Source organism: Spermophilus citellus (genome assembly GCF_964194105.1).
Source record: "Spermophilus citellus genome assembly, chromosome: 9".
In the NCBI taxonomy this organism is placed as follows: domain Eukaryota; kingdom Metazoa; phylum Chordata; class Mammalia; order Rodentia; family Sciuridae; genus Spermophilus; species Spermophilus citellus.
Genome location: NC_138191.1, coordinates 124,101,121 through 124,128,575, shown reverse-complemented (window position 1 = coordinate 124,128,575; position 27,455 = coordinate 124,101,121). Strand labels below are relative to the sequence as shown.

Sequence of the window (27,455 nt, the reverse complement as noted above, 5' to 3'; positions counted from 1 at the left end):
GAGGACCTCGCCAGCTGGAGTAGGGGCTGGGTCCTGAGGAGCCACCCTGGGTCTGCGAGCAGCAGGGAATCCCTGGGGCTGAGGCTTAGAGTTACAGGTTCTCCATCCTGCTGTTCTCTGGTCCCAACCCTGGAGTTTACCTCTAGCCTCAGACTTCAGGTTCCTTTGTCCCTCAACAGGAACTAAGTTTTGTTGCATTGTCCCCTGTGTCCTGTGTCAGCACCCTCTTCACCAGACCCTCCTCCCCGTGTCTATATCACGAAAGGCCAAAGTTTAAATAGCTGGTCATGGCTTGGTGAAATGTGTATAGAGCCACTGTGTGTTAGTGGAAAAGTTGCAGACAGTATGTAGGAGGTTCCCCAAACCAGTTCTTCAGAAGAAATTATCAATGTGGTCCCCATATCTAGAATCTGCTATTACTTATTGCTTTGTCCATGGCCTTTGCCAGGTCTTCTCCTGTTTTGTTAAAGAAAGACTCACTGCCACAATTGCCAGATAAAGAAATAATCATTTTATCGTGCATCAGACTATGTCATGGGGATGTCACAATGGCAAGGAGCCTAGTATAAAAATTGAAGGATGGGTGGGCAGCAGAGTGGGGAAGCAGCATCCAGAGCTGTGGTTTATCCAGCCCTAGGCCTCAGAGGACATTACTTTTGCCTTGGTATAAGAATGGTGGAGAAGGGTTCGGGCAGGATGTGAGCCTACTGATCACTTTCCAAGCCCCCATGTAGCTATGACAGGCCTGTGTCAGTCCTCCTCTGTTTTCATTTGGGACAGTTTGGAGCTGAGCGGGTCCAAGGAAGCTGCTTTTTTCTGTGGTTGTGAATTTCTTTGGCCTTGGTGGCAGTGAAGGTGGCAGTGGCAGTAGGCCTCTTCAGAGGTTCCTAGAATGTGGTCTGATTGACCTAGGACACAGCCTTCATAACCCCAGGAGGATCAGCTCTGAGGTGCTCCCTGGCAGGTGGAAAGGTGGCTGAAGCCTATGATGGGGCACACACCTTCTCGCTGCTTCTTGGGGCATTGCCCATCCAATCAGCAAGCAGCCTGGGCCCGCTGTTCCCCGGGGTGGGGAAAAGTAGCTCAGCTCCCTGGAGCCGGGTGGTCCCCACTCTCCCTTTTGTCTGGATCTGGCTCTGCCAGTGAGGCATAGTGTTTTCCCTGGCGCTGAGCAGGCAGCTGAACTGAGTCTGCTAAAGTGGCAGTGGGCCCAGCTGGGCAGCTGTGGGGACCCTTAGTCAGCTTAGCTTTCTTCCACATCAGAACCAGACGGCCCTGAGATTATCTCTATTTGAATGTGGCTCCAGCATGTCACTTGGTTTTGGCCTCTTACTTGGTTAGGCATTAAGCAGAGAGCTTGGTTGGGGGCCAAGGGTGTTGACCCTCTTTGCAGGGGGCGCCAACATCAGGCGGCACAAACCAAAAGGAGAGTTTCTGCAGGCTCGAGTTCAGATTCTGAATCTTGGACTTGGCTTTCAGACACTGAACCCTAAAATCAAGAGCTTGGGGTCTTGGAACCCCAAATGGGGATCCTAGAACTCAAGACCTCAAACAGGGTTGGGGGGGCACTCTTTGGGTCGATAGCAAGGTCCTCTGGTGGTTGGGAGCCCAACTGAGAAGTAGCTGTGTCTGTTCACACCTGTTGACAGAAGTCTGGACTGCTGGTGCTCTTTTGGGGATCTTAAGTCCCCATGCACCCAAGGCCTTGGAAACCTGGAGGTCTGGGGGTGGAGGGGTCTCCACTGCCGAGACTTCACTGGTGAGCCTTCCAGTTACTCGCCTCTTTTCTCACAGCCTGTTTTCTCTCTGCAGCCACATGGGCCCTAGCCCAGCCTGTGGTCTCTGGCCCCTGCTGCTTCCATTCCTTTTCTTGCAGCTAGAACCCCTCTCAAGGTTCAGGTCCAAGACACCTTCTGTGTCTGTGCCTTTGGGTGCAGGGGCCATGGAGGAGCCTGGCTGGAGAACTCTTGTGGCTCTGCCTCTGCTCAACTTGCTATGGAGCTGGTAAGCATTGACCTCGGCTGTGAAATGGCATGTGCCTGTCTGTCTCAGAACTGGTGTAATAATCAAGGGAGGTGCTCCTGACTAGGAGGGGCTGGGGAGTACCGAGATGGTTCCGCTAAAGGGTGTGCTGGGGCAGGCTGGGCTCCAGGGTGGGACTGTAGCCTTCTCTTGCCCTCACCTCACCTGTACTTCCTACCTGGAAGGTCCCACAGAGGCTGACCTTTCAGCTGCCCTTGTGAGAGCTGAAGTGAGCTCTTTGCCTTTGACCTGGTACCTGCCCAGGCTCTTTCCAGGGAGTTCCAGAGGCAAGGCTACCAGGGCCAAGTTGCCAGAGGGCCTTGTGTATGTGTGGGGTGGAGAGTTGCCAGCCCTTTTTCCAGGTGATGTGAATTCCATCAAGATGGCACCTATTTTCCCTGCCATAGGGCCACCTGTTTCCCTAGATGGCGGGGTCAGTAGCCATGTGGCTGTAACACTCCTTGTTACCTATCTTAAGTCTGCAAGTAAGAAAATGGACACAGATAACAACTGAGTGGTCAGCAGCAGCCTTATGTGGACAACCAGAGCCATGAGCAAGGTCCCTTTGGTCAGTGGCAGCCACAAAGCCTTGGGCTTTGTGGGAGGCCACGGTTGGTACTCTTAGGGTTGCCTGCCTGGTTTCGGCAATAAATAATATGAGGACCCAAAAACCAAACCAGAACAAAAAATACAACCAGGATCTCTTGGGGAGGTGGTGGGAGACTCTTTAAATTACTGGCCTTCCCTGGGCCACTCGGGTGGTTGCTGAGCACAGGCGGTGCAGTCACCGGCATGTGTGCAGCTCTACGAGCCGCTGGCACTGTCGGCACTTGACGAAGCAGCACCAGTGGAACTTGCAGCTGCAGCGCTCGGCCAGCTCCACCTGTTCCGTGTGGAAGCCCCGGCCGCAGCACAGCAGCTCACAGCCATCGATGGCCTTGGACGTCTTGTTGCATGTCCGGCCCCTCGTGCCCAGCACGCCACTGCGCATGTCCTGTTCGCAGAAGTCTGGGCTGGGCTCCAAGTACACCAGGTCCTCATCTGTATGCGGCTTGAACTGTGCGTTGCGTGGTACCAACGCCCGGGAGGAGCCCACACGGCGGGGCTCCACCTCGGTGGCGCCATCAAACTTCTCCTTCAGTGCGTGGCCCACCTGGCGGAATGGTGGCACGGCTCGCCAGCACGTTTTCACTTCGCAGGAGCCTGATACCCCGTGGCACTTGCACTCCACCCGCATGTGTGACAGGATGGCCTGTGGGGGAGGGGTGGGGGAAAGGGGCCATCAGGAGATGGTAGTGGAGGTTGGGGAGGGCCCTGGGGGCTAATAGGGGCACATGGATGTGGGACACCCCAGAATCCAGCCCCTGGGGATTGATTCTGTAGAGTCAGAGGGTTCTTGTCATGCTTTCTCTATATAAGGACCTGCTAATTGCCATGCTGGGCTGGTAAGCAACTGGGGACAGATGAACAAGGTGTTGTCCCCACATGTGGGCACTCAGATGCTAAAGGGCAGTGCCACATGAAACAGTGACAAGTGATATGATGGGAAGGGCACCTTGGAAGTAGGTGTTGATGGGGTCATAGTTGAGCTTGTGATGTCTGGGGTGACAGGGCTGGATGAGCATATGTGCTCAGTACACAGGTGCATATGTACAGGGCCAGGGCCGCGCACACTCTGTGTGGCACCCACTCCTTCCCGGGCCTGCTCCACACACCCCATGGGCGTGGGCCTACTGAGGTGCCTGTGTCCGTGAGAGCCTGAGCATTTCCCGAGTGGCCATGTGGTGAGTATTTGGGGACCCTGCCTGTGCCATCCCTACTCTGGTGCTGGTGGGGGTAGTGCCACACTACCTTCCTGCCGGCCTCGTTGTTGTGGAGGTTCATGAGGGCCCGGCTGGACGAGGCCCCCTTGCTTCTCTCGCGCACGTCAACAAATGACTGGGAGAAGGCGACGCCGTAGGCGATGTTGTCTGAGCATCCCGACCACTGGAAGCCTGGGGTGCAGAGGACATGGAAGAAGGTCCCAGTGAGGGTGGGCCAGGTTCCCAGAGCCCTGCCTCCCCCTAACCCCATCCTGAGCTTACCCTGAGGACTGACCCCATGCACCGTCCGATCACAGCCGCACTTTTCCAGCTCCCCGCTGCTGCAGGCCCGTGTCACCGCAAAGGCCACACCTGCTGAAGAGATGGCGTACACAAAGGCCGCCTCCCGAGTCCCTGGGGAGACAGAGGGAGGACAGGGCTAGGTCCCAGGGCTCCTCCTCAGCACCCTCCTTAGTACGTGGGGCCTGCTGGGAGCTGTGGGCCAAGGAGCGAGCAAGGCGGGCAGAGTGCTGCGTGCCAGGGCTGAGTGGGCACCAACAGCGGGGACCACCTCAACCACTCTGTGGACCAGCTCATCCTCTCGGCAGCAGGAGGCAACTTCTTACAGAGGGGTTACTTAGGTTGTCACAGCACGTGGCTGAGCCGGCAGAGGGTCTGGCTTCAGGGCTATGCCATGGCTCCTGTGTCTCACTGTCCTCACTGCCTTTCCAGGAGTCTAGTGATATGACGTGTAAAGGAGACCAGGCAGGCTGGGTGAGGTGAGCTGGTTCCGTGCCACAGCTGTGAGGCCGCCGAGTGGTGCTGCAGCCCCAGCCTTCCTGACTTTCTTGACCTGTTCCCCAGCTGCTCCCCTCCAGCTCTGAGGGGTTCCTCTCCCTGACTCTGCCCTGGCCCTTCCTAGGCTGGGCCCATTGCTCAAGATGTCTTGCCTTCTGATGCCTTTAAGCCAGATGACATCAGCTCCTAATACTTCATCCCTCTTACTGATGAGCCAGGTGCTTAAATTACATCCTCAATTACAGTGAAATGCAGATTCAGAGACGGAAGGACTTGGTTGCCGTCTCGCTACCAGGAGGCGACAGAACCAGTGCTCCAGCACAGGTCTGGGCCTCTCCTCTGTTCTGGTTCTTTCCTTCTGCCCACGACTGCTCAGTGATTCTATTTTGGTGCCAGCCCTCCTCCCCTGCCTGAATGGGTGTTTTTATCCTCCTAGGAACTGTGCCTGGGGGTGTAGCTGTTGTGGAGTCTCTTTCTGGGGGTGAGTAGAGTGTGTGTGGCTGGCTGGGTGTGTGACCAGACAGCAGGCCTTGCTCCTCTCTTGGGTCCTGTGAGAGCCTCTGTGTGCCGTGACTGTCCTTCTGTCTCTTGCTGGAGGGTCTGTGTCCGCAAGAGTAGCGGGGGCAGGCTTTGGCCTCGTGGTTGGCAATTACCTCTGTGACACCCAGGCCTGTGCTCCCAGCTGCCCCAGGGAGCAGTCACCGTGGTCAGACAGAAACAATCACTGTCTCTGTACCCATGTCTGTGGACAGAGGCAGCAGAAGCTGAGTACTAGGGTGGGAGGCAGCTCGGCCCCCAACCACTCAGGACGCCCTGTTCTTGGTGTGGCCCTTGAGCTGGGGATACTGCCCCACCCTCTTCACTGCCCACTCTCTGCCCTGGCTTGGCCACTTTGGGCCAGTACTGGGGGGCTTGGCTGGAGCAATGGAGCCTCGATGGCTAGAGGTGCAATCTTCTCCAAGTTAATCGAGGTTAATAGCAGGATCATGTTGGTTGGTTTTATGCTGTGGCCGCCCAAAGAGAGCCGATTTCAGTTTCTGGTATTTCTGGTATTTCCAGGCCTGAACCAGCACAAATCTTTACCCCAAAGACTAAGGGGGAAGGGATGTCCGAGTAGGAGATAGGGCTGATGGAACTGGCAGGTGGCCTCAGCTCCTGACCTTGCTTGGTCCTTTCTCCTCTCCTTTTCTTGGTTTTCAGGAAGTCTCTGGCCCAGCCCCAGCTCTGGGCTGACCTCTGCTCCTGAGAGCCAATGGCCCCTGGGGTGCAGGCTTTCCTCTGAGGTGGCCAGGGAGACCACTGCCTCATTCCCTGAATCAATATCCATCTCCTGGGATTCAGAGTCCCTTTTGCCTTGGCCACAGGGGAACAAGGACACCATAATGTTCTCAGCTTGGGAGTGGCCCTGAAGGAAGAGACTCTGAAAAGAAGATAAAACAAAAGCTAAAGCTTAGAGCTTAATACACTGCTGGGCGGTGTCTGGGCACTGTGGGTATATGTTAATTTGCATACTCTTCACAACCCTATGAAATCAGTACTTTTAACCTTGTTAGCTGGGAATGGTGGTACATACCTGTAATCCCAGCAAATTGGGAGCCTGAGGCAGGAGGATCACAAGTTTGAGGCCAGTCTCAGCAATTTAGTGAGATCCTGTCTCAAAATAAAAAGGGCTGGGGACATAGCTCAGTGGTAGAGAACTTCTGGGTTCAACCTCCAGTACCATGCACACACCTACCCCCCCTCCTCCCACTTCATTTTATAGATGAGAGAACAGGTGCTGAGTGGTGAAGCATCCAGCCAGGAAGTGGTGGGGCCAGAATCTTGGCTCCAGAGCTTCCATCTTGACATTCTCTGCCTCCCAGAGGCCTTAAGTGTCTGGGAATACACACACAGTCCATCTCCTACCTCCCAAGGATGAAGGCAAGAAAGCTGTACCTTAAGTTTCATGTGCTGCAGGATCAGCTCTCTCTTTGGGGGGTTTTCTAAGAGGTGATGAGCAGTCAATCTCTGCTCAGCACAGGAGACCCCAGAAGGCCTGGAGGACAGGGGCATGCTGCTGTGTCCCCAAAGGCAAAGCCAAAGGCAGTGGCTCCTCCAGTCCTGCCAACCCCATTTATTTCCTTTCTTCCTTCCCTTCCTTCCTCCCCTCCCCTCCCCTCCCCTCCCTCCCCCCCCTTCCTTCCTTCCTTCCTTCCTTCCTTCCCAGGGATTGAACCCAGGGGCGCTTAATCACCAAGCCACATTTCCAGCCCCGTTTTTTTTTTTTTTTAAATAGGGAGTCACAAAGAAAAGGTTTTTTTTTTTTTTTTTGGGGGGGGGTGATGGACCTTTATTTTGTTTATTTATATGTGGTGCTGATAATTGAACCCAGTGCCTCACACATGCTATGCAAGTGCTCTACCACTGAGCCACAATCCCAGCACCCCCAGCCCTTTTTAAATATTTTATTTTGAGACAAGGCCTTGCTAAGTTGCTGAGGCTGGCTTTGAACTTGCAATCTTCCTGCCTCAGCCTCCTGAGCCGCTAGGATTACAGGTGTGCACTACCATGCCTGGCTTCCTTTAGCCTTCTCTAGCTAGCCCTGGGTTTGAGCTCTTCAACTCCATCACTATGGCCCTGGGGGGCTCCTCACCCTACCCAGGTCCCAGGCTGAAGTTTTGCTCATTAGTTGAAGATCTAGCAGGGCCTGTTTTCCCCAGAGGCCACCCAGGCATGGAAAAAGCATCCTGGTACTCTTGGGAATTGTAGCAGCAGGGGCTTCCCCAGCAAGATGGTAGATACTGCTTCTGGGTCAGGGGTTTGCCTGTTCAGCTGCAGGAGGGGTAGATCCTCGCTTTGTGCTCACTGGACTAGGGTAAGGCAGGACTCTCAAGTGCCAAGGATACTCTGGCCTTATTTTCTATAAGCCATTTGCTGCTTCTCACACTCAGCTCCTTCCTGCCATTTTCCTTCCCAGAGTACCCTGTCTTCTGGCTCTACCAGTCTGTCTTGTGTGTCCTCTGGGTCTGGCCTCAGTACATCTTTTCCAAGGGCCTGTGGATTCAGAGTGATTCTGCAGATCCAATAGTTATTTTTTTCTGAGGGCCCCACTGTGTTCTGGGGCCTTTCCATATGCTCTCTAGGGTCACAACAATCTCAGCAGTCAGACTCTGGAGGAGTCCTCAGCAAATGGCTGAATGGGAACTGGAACCAAGGAGGGTTGTGTGACACAAGACCTGGGCTCTGCAGAGCACATCATACGTGTGTGTCTCCAAATATTGAAAGGAAAGACATTTTAGCAGGAAGGAGTATTCGGGTAACTGTCTGAGGTTGAGTTGGGCTGGCAAGAAAGCCATGGGCCCAGTGATGCCCTGGGCACCGGGGTGGGTGTTGTGGTTGAGGCCAGGGAATACCTACACTGCCAGCATTTCCTGTTGACCTGGGGGAGTTGTAGGCAAGTGAGGCCAGACCTGGCCCTGGGCTCCTGGGCTCCGAGAAAAACTCCCTCCAGGAAGTCTCTGAATTTAAGGGGATGGTGAGAATAGGTGGCTCTCCTGGGGTCATGGCCTATAAGAAGTATTTCCCATGCATTCTGTCACTGAATCTTGGTGACAGCCCTGTGAAAAATTATGTGACCAGGGAAAGTGTAGAGCATTTGGGGCCAGACAAAACTGTTAGACTCGTTTGCAGAGTGACCTTTTCCACAACTCAAACAGACCCTTGCACATCCCTTCCCACTGTCTTCCTGGGACTCCAGATGCTCTCTCTGACCTGCCTGCCCTACTCTGTCAGAATCAGGCCACAGACAGTTTTCCCCCCTCAATCACCTTGTGTGTTTGCCCTCTGAAGCCTTCAGGGGCTTCAGCCTGGAGGTCTCTGGAGCACATCCTCCCCAGAGCTGATTTTGGGCGAGGGGTGTACTGGGGATTAAACCCAGGAGCACTTAGTTACTGAGCTACATCCATAACCTTTTGTTATTTTTTTAAAAAAATAACAGCAGAAGGGTTTTTGTCATCTTTTGTTATTATTATTTTAAATTTTGAAACAGGGTCTTGCTAAGTTGCTGAGGCTGGCCTTGAACTTGCCACTCTCCTGCCTCAGCCTCCTGAATTGCTGGGAATCATAGGCGAGCACCACCACGCCTGGCTTTCCCAGAGCTCTTGTAATATATCTGATGGCATCAGAAAGTTGCCCAAAAGGTCACCCAGAAGGAAAGAATGTTCTCCCTTCACTGGGTCCACCTGATATGGCACTGAGGACAAAGGCAAGAGTACCTAGGGCTGCGGAGCATTTCAAGTCCAACCCAGGGTAGAGGGGACAGTCAGTGAGGTGTCCTAAACAGTGCAGACGTGGGGAGTGGGAAGACGTGCCCGGGTTTGAATCTCATTTTGCTATGGCCAACACATCACGGCATGCCTCCCAACCATGGCAGAGCCTGTAGGGGCCTCAGGGCTCTTTGAGTCCCCTCTATGGACAGGGACTTGATTGAGGTCACAGAGAGAGGTGATGAGGCAGGAGGCCCATCACTGTCCACAGATGGAAGAAAGCAGAATGTTTTTTGTCATCCCACCCTGCTAGGGCCAGCCCACCTTGAGGCCCAGGACACCTATGCCAGCTCCTTGGCTTCTCTCCCTGCCCTGGACCTTTCCATTCACTCAGTACAGTTTACCATTATGCACAGTGCTGAGCAAGGATAGGGATTGGGCCATGACTGAAACACAGGTCTTGGCCCTTAATGTCTGCTCAGGCAAGAACTGCCACATTCCACATTCCTGGCTGCCCCAGACACCATCTTTACCAAATTTCTGATAGATTTTTTGTGCTAGAACACGTAGCTTGACCCGAAACCACACACTGGCCTCATTATCATTATTTCTCTGCGTATCTAGCCTCTAGAGGCCTCCACAGCTTGGGAGTGGGGAAGTATGGAATTGGGGCTGTGAAAGTTTGGGTAGTATTGGCAATATGTGAACCCCTGCCCTGGCCCTCTGGGCATCAGTTAGCCCTATTTAAGCACCTTCTGTATGAATCCTCCCCCAGGAGTCCTAGAAGGTTGGTTCTGGGTTTATTCCCATGTTACAGGAAAGAGAACACTCTTTGAGAGGGCATGGGCCTAACCCATGATCTTAGTCAAGAGCAGGCAGGCTGGTCCAGGACCTGGGTGCATTGCCACCCTTTGGCTCCTTGAGCCTTCTTCCTCATCTGTGACATAGGAACAATGTCACAAGCTCAGAGCTGTTGAGAGGATGATTTTAAGGCAAGACAGCACAAGCATGTGAGAGTCCTGTAACAGATGGGGCTCCTTGGCTACCCAGGGTGGGATCTGTTGGCTCTGTCCTTTCACATCTGAGGCCACTACCTCAGCCAAGCTGCTTATGCATGTGGGCCTCTGCCAAGTCCCCCATCCTGGGAGCTGGGGGATGAGTGGTCTGCCCAGGCTAGCGTTGCAGCTAAAGGCAACAGCCTCAGCTCCTCTGGGGTCAGGGCCCACATGAAGTACTTCCCAGGCTTTCTCACTGAATTTTGGTGACAGCCCTAAGAGGGACACATGTGCTCAGCGAGGCCACTGAGGCTCAGAGGAGTGAAGTTACCTGCCTAAGATCTGCTTGCCCATGCTCACCCTCCATCTGCCTCATCAGTAATCCCTGGATTTCCTGAGAGCCAGTGCCTTGCTCTCAGGCCACTGGGTGGACAAGTCCCTTTTCTTTTTGTTTGTGAAGAGCATTTAAGAATGTCCCAAGAAGAATTCTACTAGGGAATAAAGCCAAAAATAGGAAAAGGAGTTGGGTGAATGGGAAGAGCTCAGAAGAGTTCTCTGAACATGGCTGGTCTCTGCCTGCTCTGACCAAGACAATCTCCGGGTGCCTCGAACTCCACTCCAAGAGGACAGGACATTTGACCAAGCTACTCTGTCACCAGCTTTCACCAGGCCTGGTAGATTCTAGCAGGGTTAGGTCCCCTCCTAGGTTTCTGTCCCTAGGTGAGGAAGGCACTTAATGGCAGAGTCCTGTGGACACACTACCTTTAGGCCAACACTGACCCTGCCTCCCCTCTTTTTATGTACCTTCAACCTGTGGTCCCCAACCTGCTGTCATTAGATTATATCCACAGACTCTCCTCAATGCCAGGCTGGGTCACGTGTGGGGAAATGGGCAGCTGAGCCATCCCCTTGCCTGGGGGGAGCTAAGCCTTAGTGATGGGTTGGTGGAGGCTTCGCACTGCAGGCTGGAAGCGTCATGTTGCAGTGTGAACACAGGTGCTTTAGACAAAGGTGTGTGTGTGTGTGCGTGTGTGTGTGTGTGTGTGTGTGTGTGTGTGTGTCTGACCATTTACCTTACTCTCCTCTATTTATAAAGTACAAACATTTCGTGGATCCAGTAATGGGTCCATAGGAATACCCTCTATTATTTTTTGCACCTTTTCTATAAATTGAAATTATATCAAAACAAAAAGTTACAAAATAAGAGGAGAATCCCTATCCCCACTAAGAACAAAGAGACTTAGAGCCCAGAGGAAAGGACTGAGAGGGCTTAGAGAGGGGACTACTGAGCCCAAGGAGAAGGGGTTTGGTGTTTGGGGTGCAGGACATGGCGTGTGTGAAGGTGAGGGGTTTTGGCAGACATGGTGTATGAAACCCTGCTGATCTATCCAACAATCCATCCAAAACACTCTCTGAGTACCCACCGTGTGCGAGGGACTTTCCTAGCTCAGGTCTACTGTGCGAGGCCCCCCAGCCAGGCAGCGCCTCCTCATCCCGGGAGATTCGCTGCTGTCAGGCTGCTCCCCGGGTCTTGCTTCTTTTCGAGAGCAGCAACACCAAGCATGCTCGTGCTTTCTTGGCCTCTGCCAGCTCCCAGGAGAATGGCTTCCAAATTTCTATCACAGTTGGTTTCCAACAACATCCAAATGGTTTGCAGTGAACTGGGCAGCCCTGGCCATCCAGCCCACAAGTGCCAAGACAAAGGTTGGCCCAAGCAACCTTTTCCTGCTGCCTGAGCAAGTCACAGATTGCCCCGTTGACTGTGATGGCTTAGAAGTGTCAGTTTTGTGCTCAGGAAGTAGAATAAGAGGCAGCTGGGTTAGAGTGCTTCTCAGAGCCTCTCAAGGAACCTTCCTGTTCCCTAGAACTTTCTCTGGGCTCTAGCCTACCTCCCTTTGGTTGAGCGCATTCTCATGTTTCTGGACTAAGCTGAGAACCTTTATCTTTGAGAAATCCTTCCCTGAGCACCCCAGCCCCGCCAGGGGAAATATCAACCTCCTATCCTGTCCATCATGGTGACTTTTCTATCGTGGGGAAGAGCACAGACCCTGCAGTGGGTTGGTCCTGGCTCTGTGACTTTCTAGCTCTGGGACCTTGGACAAGTTACTTTGTATTTTATTTTCTTCATCTGCAATATGGCTGCCGAGTTAATGTTACAACAACATCTGCCCATGTTAGTGCTGTGGCCAGGTGAGCTGCTCTTCCTATGCTGTGGTCTGCCCCCCGCTGGGCTGCGAGGAGGGGGGGACCAGAACTGGCTGTATCAGGGAAGGCCATACTGGGGGTGCTCCATGGGGTTTGTCAGGTGTAGAAATCCATGAAACAAGCTCCTTGGCTGAGCCAAGCGGGTGAAGCACTGGCTGAGGGCTGGGAGCCCAGGTCTCAAGCCTGATTCTGCTATTCACCCTCTGAAAAGCCTTGGGCAGGGCAGTCCTGTCCCCTGCCTGAACCTCAGTTTTTCCTCCTTAAAACAAGGAGGATCCCAGTTCACACTCCCTTGAGACTAGCACTGAAACTGCCGAATACTACTGAATTCTGCATGGGTCGGGGTGGGCGGAACAGCACTGCATCGGCCTCCTCCCACGGCCATCCCCAGCTTGCCTCAGCCTGGGTCCTCCCCTTACCTGGTGCCCCTCCCTGGGGCCTCCTGCTGGTTTAGCTTCAGAAATGACTTTGATAGTCCAGCCCCTCCAGTGTGTCATTTCCCCACTGGGTCTCACACTCTGGTCCCTGGCTGCCACCGCACACACACACCCTCACCTTGCGTTACCACCTTGCCAAAGACGGGCAGAGAGTCGAGCGTAGAGCAGTTCCAGCGCCGGTTCCGGAACTGGTACTGGCATTCCTCGATGGCCAGCTGGGCACCGCGGCGCACTGAGTCCATCACCTCCAGGTTCCGCTTGCACATCTGCACCTGCCTCTGGATCAGGCCCTTGAGCTTCTCACATGTCTCCTCCTCAGAGATGCTCCCCACTGAAGACAGCTTGGCCAGGTACCTGGGAAGAGGGGGAGAGGCCTGCAGAGCCCGCCCCAGCACCCCGCCACGGTCTCTGGGGGCCGACTTGTTCCAGGGACTGGTCCTTCTCTCTGGATCCAGTGACAGGCCTGCCCCTCCTGGTCTCAGGCTGGGGATCTGTGTGTGCAGTTTGACACAGGGACTGAGGCAATGAGACAGGAACCGGTCATTGTTTGCTGAGCAAAGGGAATGAATGAATGGCCACCGAATTGAAAGGTACATAGAAAGTCCTATTAAAATGTGGGAAATTTTATGATGATGATAATTAGCATAGCCAACTTTTATGGAACCTAGTCACAACTGGGCTAAGTACTTTATTGCATTTAATCCTCTCAGCAAGCCAGTGAACCCCCATTTTAAAGAGAGGGACACTTAGGTGCATATGTGTATATGCAAAGTTACCCAGCCAGTGAGAGGTGGAGCAGGACTTGAACCTGGTTTGTCTGACTTCACAGCCTTCAGTAATGACAATTCCTTTATGTGACTCAAAGGCTAGAATCGACAGTGTGGACAGAAGCTGCTGGGAGCTGGGCTTGCTCAACCTAGGGATCAGGCCAAGATGCAGTCGGCTGCCCCTGGCTGTGGAGGTGTGCAGGCAGCAGCCAGGTTCTATTGGCCGGGCATGTGGGCTGGGCATGAGGGAGGGCTCTCCAATCTGGCTGTGCACCAGAAACATTTATGGGGCTTGAGGAACACTCAGGTTCCTGAGCTCCGCTTCAGGCAGGGCTTGGCGTGCATCTCAGTTTTGGACATGTCCCCAGGCACAGCTGGGAAGCCACTTGCCTGGGTAAGTACCAGTGATGTTTCTTCAGTCTGGGTGCCACTGTCCTCCTCTCTGCAGTGTCAGCCCCAGGGGAAGCTTCCCATCCCCTGTGTGGGCTGGAGTCTGGCTTTCCCTGTTTGTAATGGAGTGACAGTTCCTATCCCAGAGGGCAGTTGTGAGGGATGAACATAATTGGCAACGCCTCTGGGTGTCAGCTGGGCACATCCTAGGAGGGGGGGTGTCGTAACAATCTCTTCCCTGCAGCCTAGTGGGCGAGTGGGAGGTGGGTGGGCTCAGGTGCCCAACCTCCCCTCCCTCCTGCACTCCTGTCTCCCAGGGCCCCTCTCCTGTCCCTTTCCTTTCTACCAGGTCCTACTCAGGGGATGTGAAGAGACTGATATGGTCCTGATGAGGCCCAGGCAGGAGCCTGAGTCTCTTGGAGGGGAGGACAGTAGGAAGAAGACTGAGAAGTGGGAGGAGGATGCATCTTGAACGGGGGCCAACTGGCATCTCAATGCTGCCTGGGTGCTCCCCACTATCATAGCTGAAGGAATTGGGGGTCTCCTACTGGGCCAGGCCCACCTATCGTGCTTGGCCTGCAGGGGGCGCCAAAAGCTCAGCACCTACTGGCCATGGGCCAGGTCATGCTTTGGGGAGGCCACAGGTGTCCTTCTGTGAGGGGATAAGGAGTTGCACCTAGCATTGGATCTTTTCCTGCTCCCACCCAGACTTGGCTCTCAGATAAAGGGTGAGGTCCCTATTGCCTTTTGACACAGGGGCACAGAACTGGCCTGTCCCCAGCTAGGCCACTCCTTCTGTATTCAGCAAGGGGACCACGTCTGGCTGTGCCAGGCCCTAGCCTCTGGTTAGGAAAGTCATTCAAGGGCAGGGGGTCCCTGGGCAGGAGAAGTAGGCTTTGGAGGCCTGGCTGAACCACCAGCTGTGACCTGGGTCAAGTCACCTCCCCACTCAGAGCTTCTGTTCGTGGGCATGATAAATGAGTAAGTCCCTAGGGCCTTTCCCCCTGTCAGAGTCGGTGGTCTTCCTCCTACTGGCAGAAGTATGGAGAGGTTTCCAGGCCTCAAAGACCCCTAGTCCCATGCCAGGCTGATAGATGGAGCCCCTCCTGTTACCAGGGGAGAGATGGACCAGAGGGCAGCACCATCCTCCTCTAGGCTGGAAATGCAACAGGAAGATAGGCTGAAATGACAGCAACAGGGATTTAGGGAGCACTGCTGGCCTGCCATGGCTGTGGGTCACTGGGGTAGTGTCCAGGAAGAAACCTCTTTGGTGGGCACCAATGCCCACTGCCCAGCCCCTTCTTCCCCTGGCACAACCCTTGCCCCTTGCAAGCATGTGAGGCCCAGCCTCCCCCAGCCCTGCACTCCTAGGAGCTTGTCTGAGTGGTGGTGGTGGGAATTGGGCACCAGAGCTGAACACGGGCAAGGCTGGGGCTGGAGAGAGGAGCCCATCAGGGGCCTCGGTCTGCACCGTCTCTGCGTATCTATCCCAGCGTCTGGTTTTACAGAAGAGCAAACTGAGGCCCACAGAAGTGAGATGACTTCCAAAGCCCCACAGCCAGTCAGCAGCAGCAGCCCTGAGTCCCCTCTCTTCCCTGTGTTCCTGGCTATGGACCTGCCCCCGCTGGATGGTTGGGGGCTGTCAACTCGCTCTGCATCATGTCTGGCCTTACATAGGGCTTGTCTTGGTGGGTCCCCTGTGTTCACCTACTGGCATAGTGCTCAGGGCAGGGAGGGGCAGGGCTGAGGAAGGAAGGCGGGGCTGCTGCGGGCTTTGGGGACCCTAGGAGCTGGGCCCAGTTGGTCCCAAGGGCCTGACCCTGGAGCAGGGTTGGGCTTGAATATTGACTGCCAAGCCACAGGGAGACAGGGCCTGATGGGTGTTGGCTGGTGCCGGCTGCCTGTGTGTGGAGGCCCCGACCATCCCTGCTTCTCCCGCCCTGGTGCGGTGTCCCCGTGTAGGCTTCTTCCTGCTGCTTCTGAGTCCAGGCTTAGCAATCTGCCACCTGCTGCCCTGGCCACCCAGGACTCCAGCCACTGCCCTGCCATCGATCAGGTTACCCCACCAGCCTAGACTGCCCCTGCCGGCTCCGCTGCCAGCCAGCTCGTGCCCTGGTCTTCTCAAATGGGGGCTATGGGTCCTTGAGGCTCCTCCCAGGAGGCCCTCCCCGCAAGGCCCGTGCACGCAGCCTGCAAGGCTGGAGGGCCCTGGCCCTGCCAGGGAGATCAGATCCTCTCGGCCACCTGCTGTTTTCATTAGAAACTAAAATTAGCTGGGCTTGTCCCAAGCTTTTCCAGGTTTGCTTGCTTTTTTAAACAAAATATACAAATTCCTAGAGGAGAATCTGCACCTCCGTGACTCCTCCCAGGCTCTCACTCTGCACATGGAGAGGAGAGGGGAAGGGAAAGAACTGGAGCCTTGGGGAGGCCAAGCAGGTCAGTGTTGCAGGTCCCAGCCGGAGGGTGTCCAGGTGGGGGCTGGGACGCCAGCCCAGGCTTCTCTGCCCCTCCCTTTGGCCTCCCTGCCTGCCCTGGCCACATTTAGAGCCTCCTCAGGAGTGGTTGTGCCTGCAATACCAGGGAGGAAGGAGGCCAGGCGGGCAGGAGGGGGAGCCGGAAGGAAATGGAGTGTCTGCTGAGCAGAGAGCTGCCTGGAGGACACTGCTTTGTGGAAGCAAGAGGACCATAGACCCCACCCAGGACCACGATCTTAAGGAGCACCCAGGGGTACCTGGTTCCACCAGATCCTCGCCACACCCCCAATCATGTCAGATCTCCCAGTGCTCCTATAACCACTGTAGAGTGGCTGGCTGGCCTCCTCTCCACGCTGTCCCAGGTCCAGAGACCCTGTCCTTTATGATAAGCAGTGTAGTAAGGGCTGTAGGGAGCAGCCTGGTCAGAATTGCGTCTCTGTGTCACTGGAGGCAAGTTAGCAACATCTCAGAGCCTCAGTGTGTTCTATAAAATGGGGAGACTGATGCTCAACCTCTGAAACTGAATTAAATGAAATGTCCTCACTGCAGCACTACTGGGTCACCATCCTTATCCAGATGGACTCCAGGGGCCCTCTCACTGCCTCCCACATAGCCTGTGCCCATCTCAGTGGAGATGCTGGGCTCTCTGGACCCTGTGAGGCCTGGGCCCCAGCCTTTAGCTGAGCACACCCAGGGAGAGACACACACTCCCAGTGGGAATGTGGATTACTTCAGACAGGATCCCAACTGGAGGGTTTCTTTTTTTTGTTTGTTGTTAATGTGGTGCTGGAGATGGAACCCAGAGCCTTCCACATGCTAGGCAGGGGCTCTCCCATGGACCCACACCCCCAGCCCCCAACCGCAGATTTTTGGCAGAATCTCCAGAGTTTGCAGAATTGGAGAATGGGTTTCCTGGTGATTGTGACCCATGTGGTGGGCCCTAGGACAGGGAAGGTGGGGGGATGGTACTGGTGTCAGGAGACCAAAAGCTAGGACCCTGGGGTGCAAGAGCTAGGGCAGTGGCATCCAAGGCAAGTCAGGGTGCTGAGGGGACATGGGAATCATTTTAGGAATGAGAGGTGACTGGAAGCAGGGACCTTCCCTTCCCCTGTCACCCGTGCCCTTAATCAGCAGTCACATGCTTCAGCATGTCCTGTTACAACAATGCAGAGCGGGTCAGGAAAGCTCTTCTCCATTTCATAGATGCGGAAACTGAGACTCAAGAGGCACGTGTTCAAGGTCGTGAGCCGGTCAGGGTGGTCAGAAGTTCAAAACAGGTCATTCTGGCTCCTGAGCCTGGGGGTTAGATGCTCAGGCTCCAAAGATGGCCTGTGGTTCTGAGGTCCCCAGACACTGAACTGGGTGAGGTGACCTGATTCTTCTGTGGAGGGATCTTTCTAGAGCCCCGTGTTTTCTGAACAAGAGAGGGGAGTGTTGGAGAGGGAGGCGTCTCAGTGGTCATGCTTCTGCCTAGACCATGTTTTTTGGGGTTGTGAAGGAGGTGCTGCTGCTGGTCTGGAACCCTGGAGGACAGCCGTGGGAGTGGGGAGGCTGGCAGTGGAGACCCTCATGGTAGCTGGTGGGCAGCGGGCTGCCTCGGCTCCACCTCCTTCCCTGCCTTAGCCAACTTCCCAGGGCTCCAGTGCCTCCCTCAGTTGGAGGGACACGATGGCCTCTTCTGGAGTGCCTTCCCCTCCTTCCCCTGCGTGCTATCCCTGGGATCCCTGGCTCCTTTACCCTCAGAAGCCTCAGCACTCGCACTCCTCTGGCCCCCCCTGTGGCCATGACCTGCAGCCTCCTGACACCCAAGCCCCATGTGTCTTACTCCTGAAGCTCCAGATACCCCACTTCCTATTGGGAACTCCCCTCCCATTTCCCATCTCTCTGTGTTTGTCCCCAGGAGAGCTGGTGGCGGACCCAGGGCCAAGGAGGAGCCACTTGGTCCTGGGTCTGCAGGCCCAGTGCTGTGCCAGCTGGTGAGAACTTTCCTTCTCTGCCCTGGCAGGGAATGCTGTGGGGGGCGCGGTGTCAAGGCTAAGGCATTTCCTGACCTACCTTGCCCCTACCCTAGCAGAAGGCTAGAAAGCCTTTTGTGCCCTGTGGCCACTGGACCACTGAAGTGTCCTCCCCAACTGAGGGAGGCTGCGGTGGGGCATGAAGGGACATTGGAAACCCCAGCTGAGCTGTTTGCAGCCAGAATTGGCTTCCTGGAGTGAGGCTGGGGTGGCTCCCAGTTTCCAGCGAGTTCCTTGGCTATGGCAGGTACCTTCTAAAGGCCCACACTTGGGAGAACCTGTGGCCGAATGTCCCCTACCCCCTGCTGGCCGGGTGGGCAGACCTTGGTTGTTCTCCCCTCCTGTGCAGAGTGACCGGCTGGGGCTCTGGGGCTGCAGATCTGATTCGTGGACTGCAGGAGAAGTTCGGGGCAGACTCCAGCTTTCCCACAAGTGTGCTGCGTGGCCCTGAGCCTCGCACCATGCCTGATGCCAGGAAGTACTCGATGTGTTTGAAGGGGGCAGACAGAGCACCCCCTTGCAGGAAGCTGTGACTCTGAGGACTGTCCACGGCCAATTCTGATTTCTGCTTTGTTCTTGAAACCCTGAAGTAGGGCACCCCTGACTCAGGAGGGAACACTGCCGTCTCCCGCTTTGGGGAAAACTCCTGGAACCTCATCATGAGATCACAGAATGAGAAATGGGGTGGGAAGGGCTCAGAGTCCCAGAGAGAAAGAGGCCCCACTAGGCCCGTCAGCGATCCCCTGCTGTGCAAAATGGGGCCCCCCCCCCGAAGGAGACATCCCTGAGGGTGCATCCCTCCCTCCCACCTGCCTTCATCCCTCTCTGAAGACCGGTCCCCTCCACCACAGGGGTTGCCCTGGCCCTGACTTGGCGGGAACTTAAAACGCAGTTTGGTTTCAGTTTGCCAGGAGTGGGGGAGGCAGAGAGGGACTGCGTGGAGAAGGGGGAGCTGCTGGGGTCAGGGTGGGGAGAGAGCCTTCTCCGGGGTCTGGCTCATTCACAGAAGATGCAGTTCAGGTCTCAGAGATAAAACCTGGCAACTCCTGTGGAAATCTGGAAAGCAACCCTGGGTCCAGCTGGGTTTACAGAACAAACCAGCCCTGGCTGCTGCAAGCTCCCTGGGAGCAGAGGGTGACTGCAGGGGCCAATGGCAGGCTCTGTCACCCCCAGCTCCTGGCCTGCCTGTGCCCCGCCTGAGCCCTTCCTCCCAGAGGGAGGAACTGGAGGAGGATTGCTGCAAACACTGGCTTTTCCAAGAGCACCCACAGGGCCAGAGTTGGGCGAGTTTCAACAGGTTTGGGGAGCGTTGTCTTGTCAGGAGCTTGCTGAGTTGCTCAACTGCTAATCCAGGGTTGAGGGAAGAAAGTTAACCACGGCAGACAGCTGGGGCTCCTGCTGCTGAGCAAACCCCTCCGGCAGGCCCGGTCCCAGGGCCCCACCGAGGAGGGGAGAAGCAGCCCCGTCTGACTCGAGGGTCTGCCTTGGCTGAGGAGAGCGGCAGGGCTGCAGATCTGCTGGGGTCAGCCACCCTTCCTGACACCCACTGGGGCGCATTTTAGTATCACCGAACCTTGGGGCAGTGGAGGGAAGCCTTCCTCCTACTCAAGGGCTTTGAAGATGGGCCGCCATTTGACAAGAATGTTCTGGGGTGAAGGAGTCCTTCCTTCCTTGTCCACTGAGTGTGAGCTGAGCACCTTCTACAGGCTGGGGGTGCCAGCCTGGGGGTCCTCAGGGCTGTACTCGCACTGCCTTGGCCTTCCGAAGCAGAAGCCACACTGCCGAGCTTATATATAACGTGAGATGGTTCTACAGGCAGGGGACGAAAACCGTGAGACCTGGACATGTGAGAGCCAGCCAAGCTGCTGCTTTGGGGAAGTTGCTGCACCTCTGGCCTCTGAAGTGGGGCTGAGAGTAAGACACTCCTGTCCTCTGAAGGGGGGAGAGGAAGGTAGAGTGGCTCAGGGTGGGTGGCGTGAAAGTGCTTTGTGAACCATTCATTCGCAGTGTGGGGGTGTGCTTTTGCCCCTAGGGGACATTTGGCAATGTCTGCAGACATTTTTGGTTGTCACCTGGTGGGGGGGGGCAGTGTGTGTGCTCCTGGCTTCCAGCAGGTTGGGGCTTGGGATACTGCTAAACACCTTGCAGGACACAGGACAGCCCCCCAAAATTATCTGGCCTCAAATATGAATGGTACCAAGGTTGAGGGAAATCCTGGTTTGAACTGTGAAGTTCTAGGTGTAGTGATTGTAATTCATTGCCCAGAACCATGGGAGGTGCTCCAAGGAGATGGGCTCTTACTCTTTAGAGGAAAGGGAGAGCTTCTTTTTAGCTGGGGAACCATGAGATATTCCTGGGGGAGATGGGCTACATCTTTCCTGGTGGGGCTGGCTTTCCCCCACACCTGGACTGGGGAGGCGCGACCTGAGAGCTGGGCCTCACTCTGCCATGCCAAGAGTTACACATCCTCCCTGGGCAAGCAGGCACCTAGGAGATCAGCCTTGAGACACACTCCTGTGGGACCTGGACCAGCAGGGCATGTGGGGCCTCCTCCGCCTCCCCCATGGGCACTGAAGGGTATTTCCAGCACCAGTCCCCCTGGCCAGAAGGATTGCCTCTGAGCCAGGCTGGGTCTCCCTGGTTCTCTGAGGCTCCTGTGGAGACCCTTGTTGAGGAGGAGGGGGTGGCAGTCTAGTTTCCTATTTGTGTACAATCATGGGCTTGGGATGGGAGAGTTTGGGACAAACTGGGCTTGAGGGCAACCTGAAGGCCACTCCCTCCATCCTCCCATAGACAGACAGGACTCTAGCCCACTGACACCAGCCCCCGTGGTTACCATTTCTCTTGGTGTGCTGGCACTGTGCCCAGCACAATACATGCACGGGCTCGCTCTTTCCTCCCAACACCACTGTGTATGTCCCATCTGCACCAATGGGTACCATTTTACAGATGCGGCACCGGAGGCTCCAAGATGTTAAGTAACCCGTCTAAGGTCACTGGACTGGGCCATAGCAGAGCTGGGGTGGAACTCCAGGTATCTGTCCCCAAGACTTACTTGGCCACTCTGCTGGCCCATCTCTGAGTACAGCAGGGACTCCTTGCCCTGGCCTGCTGGGTTCCTGGTAGGGCTCCTGCCCAGCACACCACTGACCTCCCCCAGAAACCCACAGTGATGAAGCCTTGGCTTATCTATTCCCTTGCACTTGCCAGTTCTTCCATTTGGGTTTGAGAATAAGCTGCAGAGGACAGTGGCCCAGAGGGAAGAAAAGAGGCCCACCAAGGCCGCCCAGCACTTGGCACAGAGCTGGGACTGGCACCTGTCTCCTGGTGAAGTCTCAGGGCCAGGGGGACCATTCAGAATCATTTCTGACCGTAGGACCGCGGTAGGGCAGCCCCCTTGAAGGCAGAGGACTGTGCACATCCCTCCCTCTGAGCAGGAGCTGCCACAAGCTGTCAGCCTGCTTTGGGTGCCAGATGCAAGCCCAGTCGGCAGCTCCCAGCTTCTCTGGGCTTGCCCAGGCCTCAGGCTGCAGAGTCCTCCCAGCTCCAGGCTCTGTCCTGCCCAACAGCTGCACACAGCAGGACACCTGGCCTCCCCCCACCCCGGGCCACCTGCCCTTCTGTGACAACAGACAGTACCAGCTCTGCTACTGGCCAGTTGACCATCCCTGGATGGATGTCTCTGCTGGGACGGGAGGGGACACCCAGGTCTCATCCCTTGGTGGGTGCTGCCAGCCATCCTTTCGGGGTCAGGCCTCTAGCTTGGCTCACCCTTGAAAAGATAGTGTCACCACCTCGCTGAATGGACAGCTGCCTGACTGCAGCTTTTTCTCCTAGAGGCAGCTCCGGGCCAGACACCTCTGCACTTACCAGCTAGGTGGCTTTGGAGAACTACCTCTGGGATCCCAACCGTTCTCATCTGTAAATTGGGATTTGAATATACTCTGGACTAGGGAGTTATTATCCTGGAATTGCTGTCAGGATCCCACGGCCTGCAGGCCAAGTGGTGTGTCCCCCCCACTCCCCCGTTGATTGCTCCTGTTCATTTCTCTCCCCCGACAGCCATGTGGCATGCACTGTCCCACCCATTTGTGGCTTTGTTTTATGTGTCCTTCTATTTGGACCCCAAGCTCCTAGGAAGCCTGGCTGTGACATCTATTTCCCCAGGGCTGGTCCAGTCTCTGGCCTGGGGACGGAGGTGATAAACATTAGGTAGTGACACTGGCTTGGGGGGACAGAGCCCTGGGTCTCTTCCTTCAGAACCCCCGGTTCCACAGGGTCCTGGGAAGGCCCTCTTCCTCTCACCTTGGGCTGAGCAGAGAGACCCTTGGCTCGGAGCCCTGGTGGAGCAGGAGCGAGCTGGGACACCCAGAGCCTGCTGCATGGCAACCTGAACCATCACAGTCACCGAGAACAGGTTTGCCAACTCCCTTCTCCCTCCAGGCCCCCCTCCTCACCCACCCCTCATGGCAGCACAGGCTCAAGAAGGGAGCTGGAATTCCCCAGGGGTTTGTGTGACCTAAAGCCAGGGCTGTGTCTCTGCCTGAGATCCTGGGTGTGGATGTGACTGAAGGTGGGTGGTAATATCACCTGGGCCACACTGGCTCAGTTTGGGACAGTCTCATGGGAGGGGCTGGGAGTCTGAGTGCCTGGGTTCCATTCTCAACTTGAGTTTGGCAAGTAACTTCTGCTCCCTGGTCTCAGTTTCCTCGTCTGTAAAGGGAGTCAAAAGGCCACAATGCTCTACAGGCCTGTCTTTCTACTGCCGATATCCCCGTATTCCCTGAAGGCCTGGGTCACGCACTCAAATTGCCACTTTTGTATCTCTGCTTTTTTGCTTCCCTCCGTGCCGGGCAGGTCGAACCCAGTTCTTGTTCTTCCTGATACTCAGACCTGTTTGGGGACCTCAGCTCTGAGCCCATGCATTTAAGAGCCAGCTCCAGAGCCCCCACATCCAAACCAGCTCCCCTCCTCAGCTCTCTGATCCAGGCTCCACTGAGGGGGGCGGTCTGCAGGGGGCCAGAGGGACGAGGTGGTGGTGCCCTGGTTTCTGTACATACTGCCACTGCTCCTGAAGTGTTAATCAAATTAAGGCTCCAAGAAAAACAAAAGCGCCACAGCCACTTTGGGCTGTCTTGGAGTAGCTCACTCTCGGAACAGCTGGGAGAATTCCACATCACCTCCGTCCCCCAAAGCCCTGGGTGGCTCTGACCCCAACAAACACACTCCTTCCAGCCTGCAGGGGCCCGGCTGGCCACAATGACCTCATAGCAACAGCCATTGGACACTCGGGGCAATTTCATGGGAGATATTTGTTCTTTGGTCTTGATGCAGAGAGAATTTTTTCCTCTCCTGCTGTCTCCATGGTAACCCCAGCTACACTGTTGGCGATCCCCCTTCCCACCTCATGCTTTTCAGATCAATACTGGAGCTTGGCTCCCCACTGGCTGCCCACAGCGGATGGGGGAAGAGTTCTGGGCAGGAGGAGTTGGGGCCAGGGTTAAGCCTGGGGCATGGGGAAGTGTCACTTGGGAGGGATGAAGGAGTCCAGCGTCCTCTTCTTGCTTCCCGTTCACTGGCTCAGAGCAGCTCATCCCTTTAGCTTTCTTTCCCCCAGCAAACATCCTGCCCCTTCCCAGGAAACCCTCTGAGCAGACCCAGTCAAGGAAAAAGAGACAGGTCACCAGTGGTTACCACCCATTTCTTCCTTAGGCGAGATGCGTGGAGGTGGGGGCTGTTGTCCTCTTTAAGGGCTGCAAGGAGTTTCTTCTTGCTCCAGGGAAAACCAAGGTCCAACCAGAGCCGGCAGCGGGTTCTCAGAGGCTCGGTGTCCCGGTCCCTTTCCTCCTTCTAAGCCTGGCTCCCTCCCTCCCAGCAGAAACAGGTCCCTGCACGCCTCCAGCCCAGCCCGCAGCGCGGCGCAGCTTCGCGCGGGGAGCTCGCTCCCAGACTTAACCTGCTATTATGTCCCGGAGCCCTTCCCTGTAATGGGCTTCCTCAGTGACCTGTCAGTCCCGCTGGGCTGCGCCCTGAGCAGGGTACCCCATCTGGGCCGCCGCCCCGTGTTCGCACCCCTTGCGCCCTGGGGCGCCCTGGGGCGCCCAGGGCCGCCTATGGGTGCGGATTACGCCGCCATCCCCGGCGCCTTTGGGCAGGAAGCGGGACGTGGGGAGCACTGGACCCAGGGTCTCCAGATGGAGGCCCGGCAGTGGCGGCAGAGAGAGCGAGCGAGCCTCTGTCCGGCGGCCGAGACACCTGCCGGGCGCCCCCGCGCCCGCTGCCCCGCGCCGCCTGGCACCGGCCGCTGCCCCCGGGGCCTGCCCCGCCCCGCCCCGCCCCGCCCGGCCCGGCGCTGCCGGTCCCGGCCCGACTTACAGCCAGTTGCTCGCGGCGGCCGAGAAGACGGCGAAGACGAGGAGGCGCAGCGAACGCAGGCACGAGCGGGGACTCATGGTGCCGCCGCGGGCGCCCGGCCCCGGGCAGCGCTGCGGCCGCGGGGGGCCTCCCGTCCGGGCGGCAGGTGGGCGCTCCGCGGGTGGGCTGGGGCGCGGCGCCGGGGCTCTGCCTCCGTGCCTGCCAGCCGCCCTGCCCGCTGCTGCGCCCGCTGCCCGGCGCGGACCAGACTGTCAGCGCCGCCCCAGAGCCGGGATGCCGCGGCGGCAGCGGCGGCGGCGGAGGCGGGCGGGCTGCCGGGGGGGGGGGGGCGGGCCGGGGGCGGGCCGAGGATGGGGTTACCTGGGCGGGCCCAGCGGCCCGGGACACCCCCCGGGGGCGGGACGCGGCGGCAGCGGCCGCGGCCACCCTAACCCGCGGGACTGGGCTCCTCCCGGGGCCTCCCCAGTCGGGCGCCCAGGAAGACTTGGGGCCCAAGCTCGCTCAGGGCACGCCTGGCTGCGCGCCGCCTAGTCCGGCCGCGCTAGAGGCGCGGCGACCCAGCTGCCTGGTCCCCACCCGGGCCTTAGGGACAGGCGGGCATAGCTCCCCCAGCCCGCCGCTGCGGGCACTGCAGCGCCGCCCTCGCCGCGCCCCCCGCCCCCAGCCGGCGCTGAAGGAGCCTAGATCCCGGCCCGACCGAGGCGGACCAACCCGAGAGCGCCTGCCACTCGCGCGCACCCAGGAGCTTTCGCTCCGGACGCCCAGGACTGCACACCCGGGCTCTGGGTGCCGCCCGGACGCCCCCGCCAGGCCCCTCCCAGCCTCCCGGCCCGCGCGTCCTGCGGCCCAGCCCCTCCCTGGCGCTCACCTCCCTCCAGCCTTCCGGGAGCTGGACGGGGCCTCCCAGCTTCGGGCAGCTTGGGACAGTGGCCTGAGACTTCGGGAATCTGAAACCTCGCTTCTGGCTAGCCGCAAGCTCTGGGCGCGCCCGAAGCAGCAAGGTCTTGCCGAAGTCCCTTACCTATCCGAGCCTTCGCCTTCGCGTCAGAGAACTAGACGCACCAACCTGGGGATGGAAGAGCTGAGGGAAGATCTCCTTTCAGCACACTCACCGAGGCTTGCTTTGCGTTTTGGTTTTCCGTGGGCTGGTTTTATTTTCCCACCCATACATGGCAGAGCCAGCCCCTTGTTGGTTTGCGGACTCTCAGCCCCTAGCTCTTGCGGGGCTGCCATGTTTGTGGAATGAATGAATGACATGGAATAGGCTGCCTGGCTGGCCCAGAGAGCTCAGTTCACCCCGTAATAACCCATAATAATTATCTGCCCATGGCCTGGTCACACCCTCTCCAGGTCACCGAAACTATTCCAGTTCCTTCTCACCCTCGCCTTCACCTGCATGCCACAGCCACTCAGTGCTAGAGGAACCTCTTTTTCAAATGGGGAAACTAAAGTCCTGAGAGGGGCAGGGGCTCACCTCACCTCACTAGGGGCTGGGGACAGAGGCAAGGATCAGGCCCTCAGCTCCCGTCTGGTGCTCCTCACTGTTTTCTGAGCAGTGAGGCCACGGGTCACGTTGGGGTGCTGAGATAGTGTTCTTCATTCTGTGGAGAGGCCTGGGCTCAGCACAGAGGAGGGGCTCTGTAAACATTTGGCACTGAGGCTGGGCAGAAGGTGGCAGGGATTTGTGGAGCCCAGCAAGAGTACAGATGGAAGTTCACGTACCATATGTCTAAATATTTGCAGGTTATAAATCAAGCTAACAAAATGTGAAATAAAATATGTTCTAGTCTTCTACCTGAACAAATACACTTTCATGGAAGGTCTGCTTTGAATGTAGACTCCTCGGGCTCTTTGGACCCTGCAGTGGAGCATGGGTGTGCAGAGAGAGGAGGCCCTGGTGCCTGGCCTGTGTCCCCTACCCTTTCCCACCCCTGCCTCCAAGAGATTTTGTGAATACATGCGAACATCTCAGCCTCCATATGCAAGATCTGTCTACCCTCTCAACCCTCTACCCACCCCCCAAGAGCTGCCCCTGGGCCACTCCTCAGCCTTAGAACTGGGCACACCCAGAGGTCCAGTCAGTCCTCAGGATCTGGACCTGGGAAAGAAACTATGTGTCGTGTAAGTGGGCTGAGAATCATCTGTATTGAGAATCCTGGGGTTTGGATCCCAGCCTTGACCAGGCGGAGGGAACCCCTTCCCTTAGGCCCGTGGTCTCCATTCCCTGTGACGGGAAGGTAGCTGGAGAAGGGCCCGAGTGTGGCCCCCAGGGTAGGGATCACTTTCACCTGGGTCTACGGGGGAGTACTGAATTACTGAGCACTTTTTTAGCCAATCCATGCACTTCCTGGAGACTCCGTGTGTTAGGGTGGGAAATCACCATCATCATTATTATTAAACAGCAGCAAGCAATTACTTTACGGTGGTCATATAGTTTTCTTCAAAATTAGGACATTTTTAAGAGTGATAAGAGACCTTAACTGGAAGGTTTTCGGGGGGGGGGGGTCAGGCATAAACCAGGACTAAGCCGGCATATCAAACCCGTGGGCCAGGGGCGTGCCTTTCCTCCAGCAAGCTGTGCAATAAGTCTAGGAAGTAGGTCGCATCGTTTCCCCCATTTTGCAGGTAAAGAAATGAGAGAAATTCGTGATTTGCCAAAAGTGGTGTATATGGGTCCAGAGTTGACTTGACCCCCTGTCCCCAAGCATGTGCCTTTGACCTTTGGGAAGCTGCAGGAACTTCTGTGTCTCTGTGCATCAGGGGACAACGTTCACTGACTCGGCTCCTCCTCCCGGGGTGTGTGTGTGAGCCCTGTGAGCAGGGACAGGCTGAGCTGCGGAGAGGGGGCACCGGAGCCCTGGCCAGAAAGGCTCGCCCTGATGTATGATAAGGGACAGGAGGGGCCTTGGTTTGAGTCAGTGGAAAGTCTTA

At 56.6% G+C, this 27,455-nt stretch overlaps 1 protein-coding gene across 2 annotated transcripts; it reads right to left on the bottom strand.

Moving 5' to 3' along the window:
• Positions 1-2,086: 2,086 nt before the first annotated feature.
• Positions 2,087-25,309, bottom strand: WNT4 (Wnt family member 4). 2 transcript variants are annotated; one of them, XM_081306793.1, is made up of 5 exons: positions 24,525-25,309; positions 12,622-12,857; positions 4,107-4,238; positions 3,874-4,016; positions 2,087-3,274 (listed from the first exon to the last, which is right to left on the bottom strand). In XM_081306793.1, exons 1-5 carry the CDS (start codon positions 24,599-24,601, stop codon positions 2,807-2,809), a joined length of 1,056 nt encoding a protein of 351 aa, XP_081162919.1. In that variant the 5' UTR covers positions 24,602-25,309; the 3' UTR covers positions 2,087-2,806. The 2 variants fall into 2 exon arrangements, with proteins under 2 accessions (XP_081162919.1, XP_081162920.1); XM_081306794.1 differs by lacking the exons at positions 12,622-12,857; positions 24,525-25,309 and adding exons at positions 5,783-6,042; positions 6,196-6,344.
• Positions 25,310-27,455: the final 2,146 nt, after the last annotated feature.

Bases quoted from the DNA above. Each gene is read 5' to 3' on its own strand.
- WNT4 (XM_081306793.1), bottom strand. From the start codon at position 24,601: ATGAGTCCCCGCTCGTGCCTGCGTTCGCTGCGCCTCCTCGTCTTCGCC. The intron at 12,858-24,524 runs GTAAGTCGGGCC...CCCTCTTCCCAG, and splicing joins GCCGCCGCGAGCAACTGGCT to GTACCTGGCCAAGCTGTCTT. The intron at 3,275-3,873 runs GTAGTGTGGCAC...CCTCCCCCACAG, and splicing joins ACAACGAGGCCGGCAGGAAG to GCCATCCTGTCACACATGCG.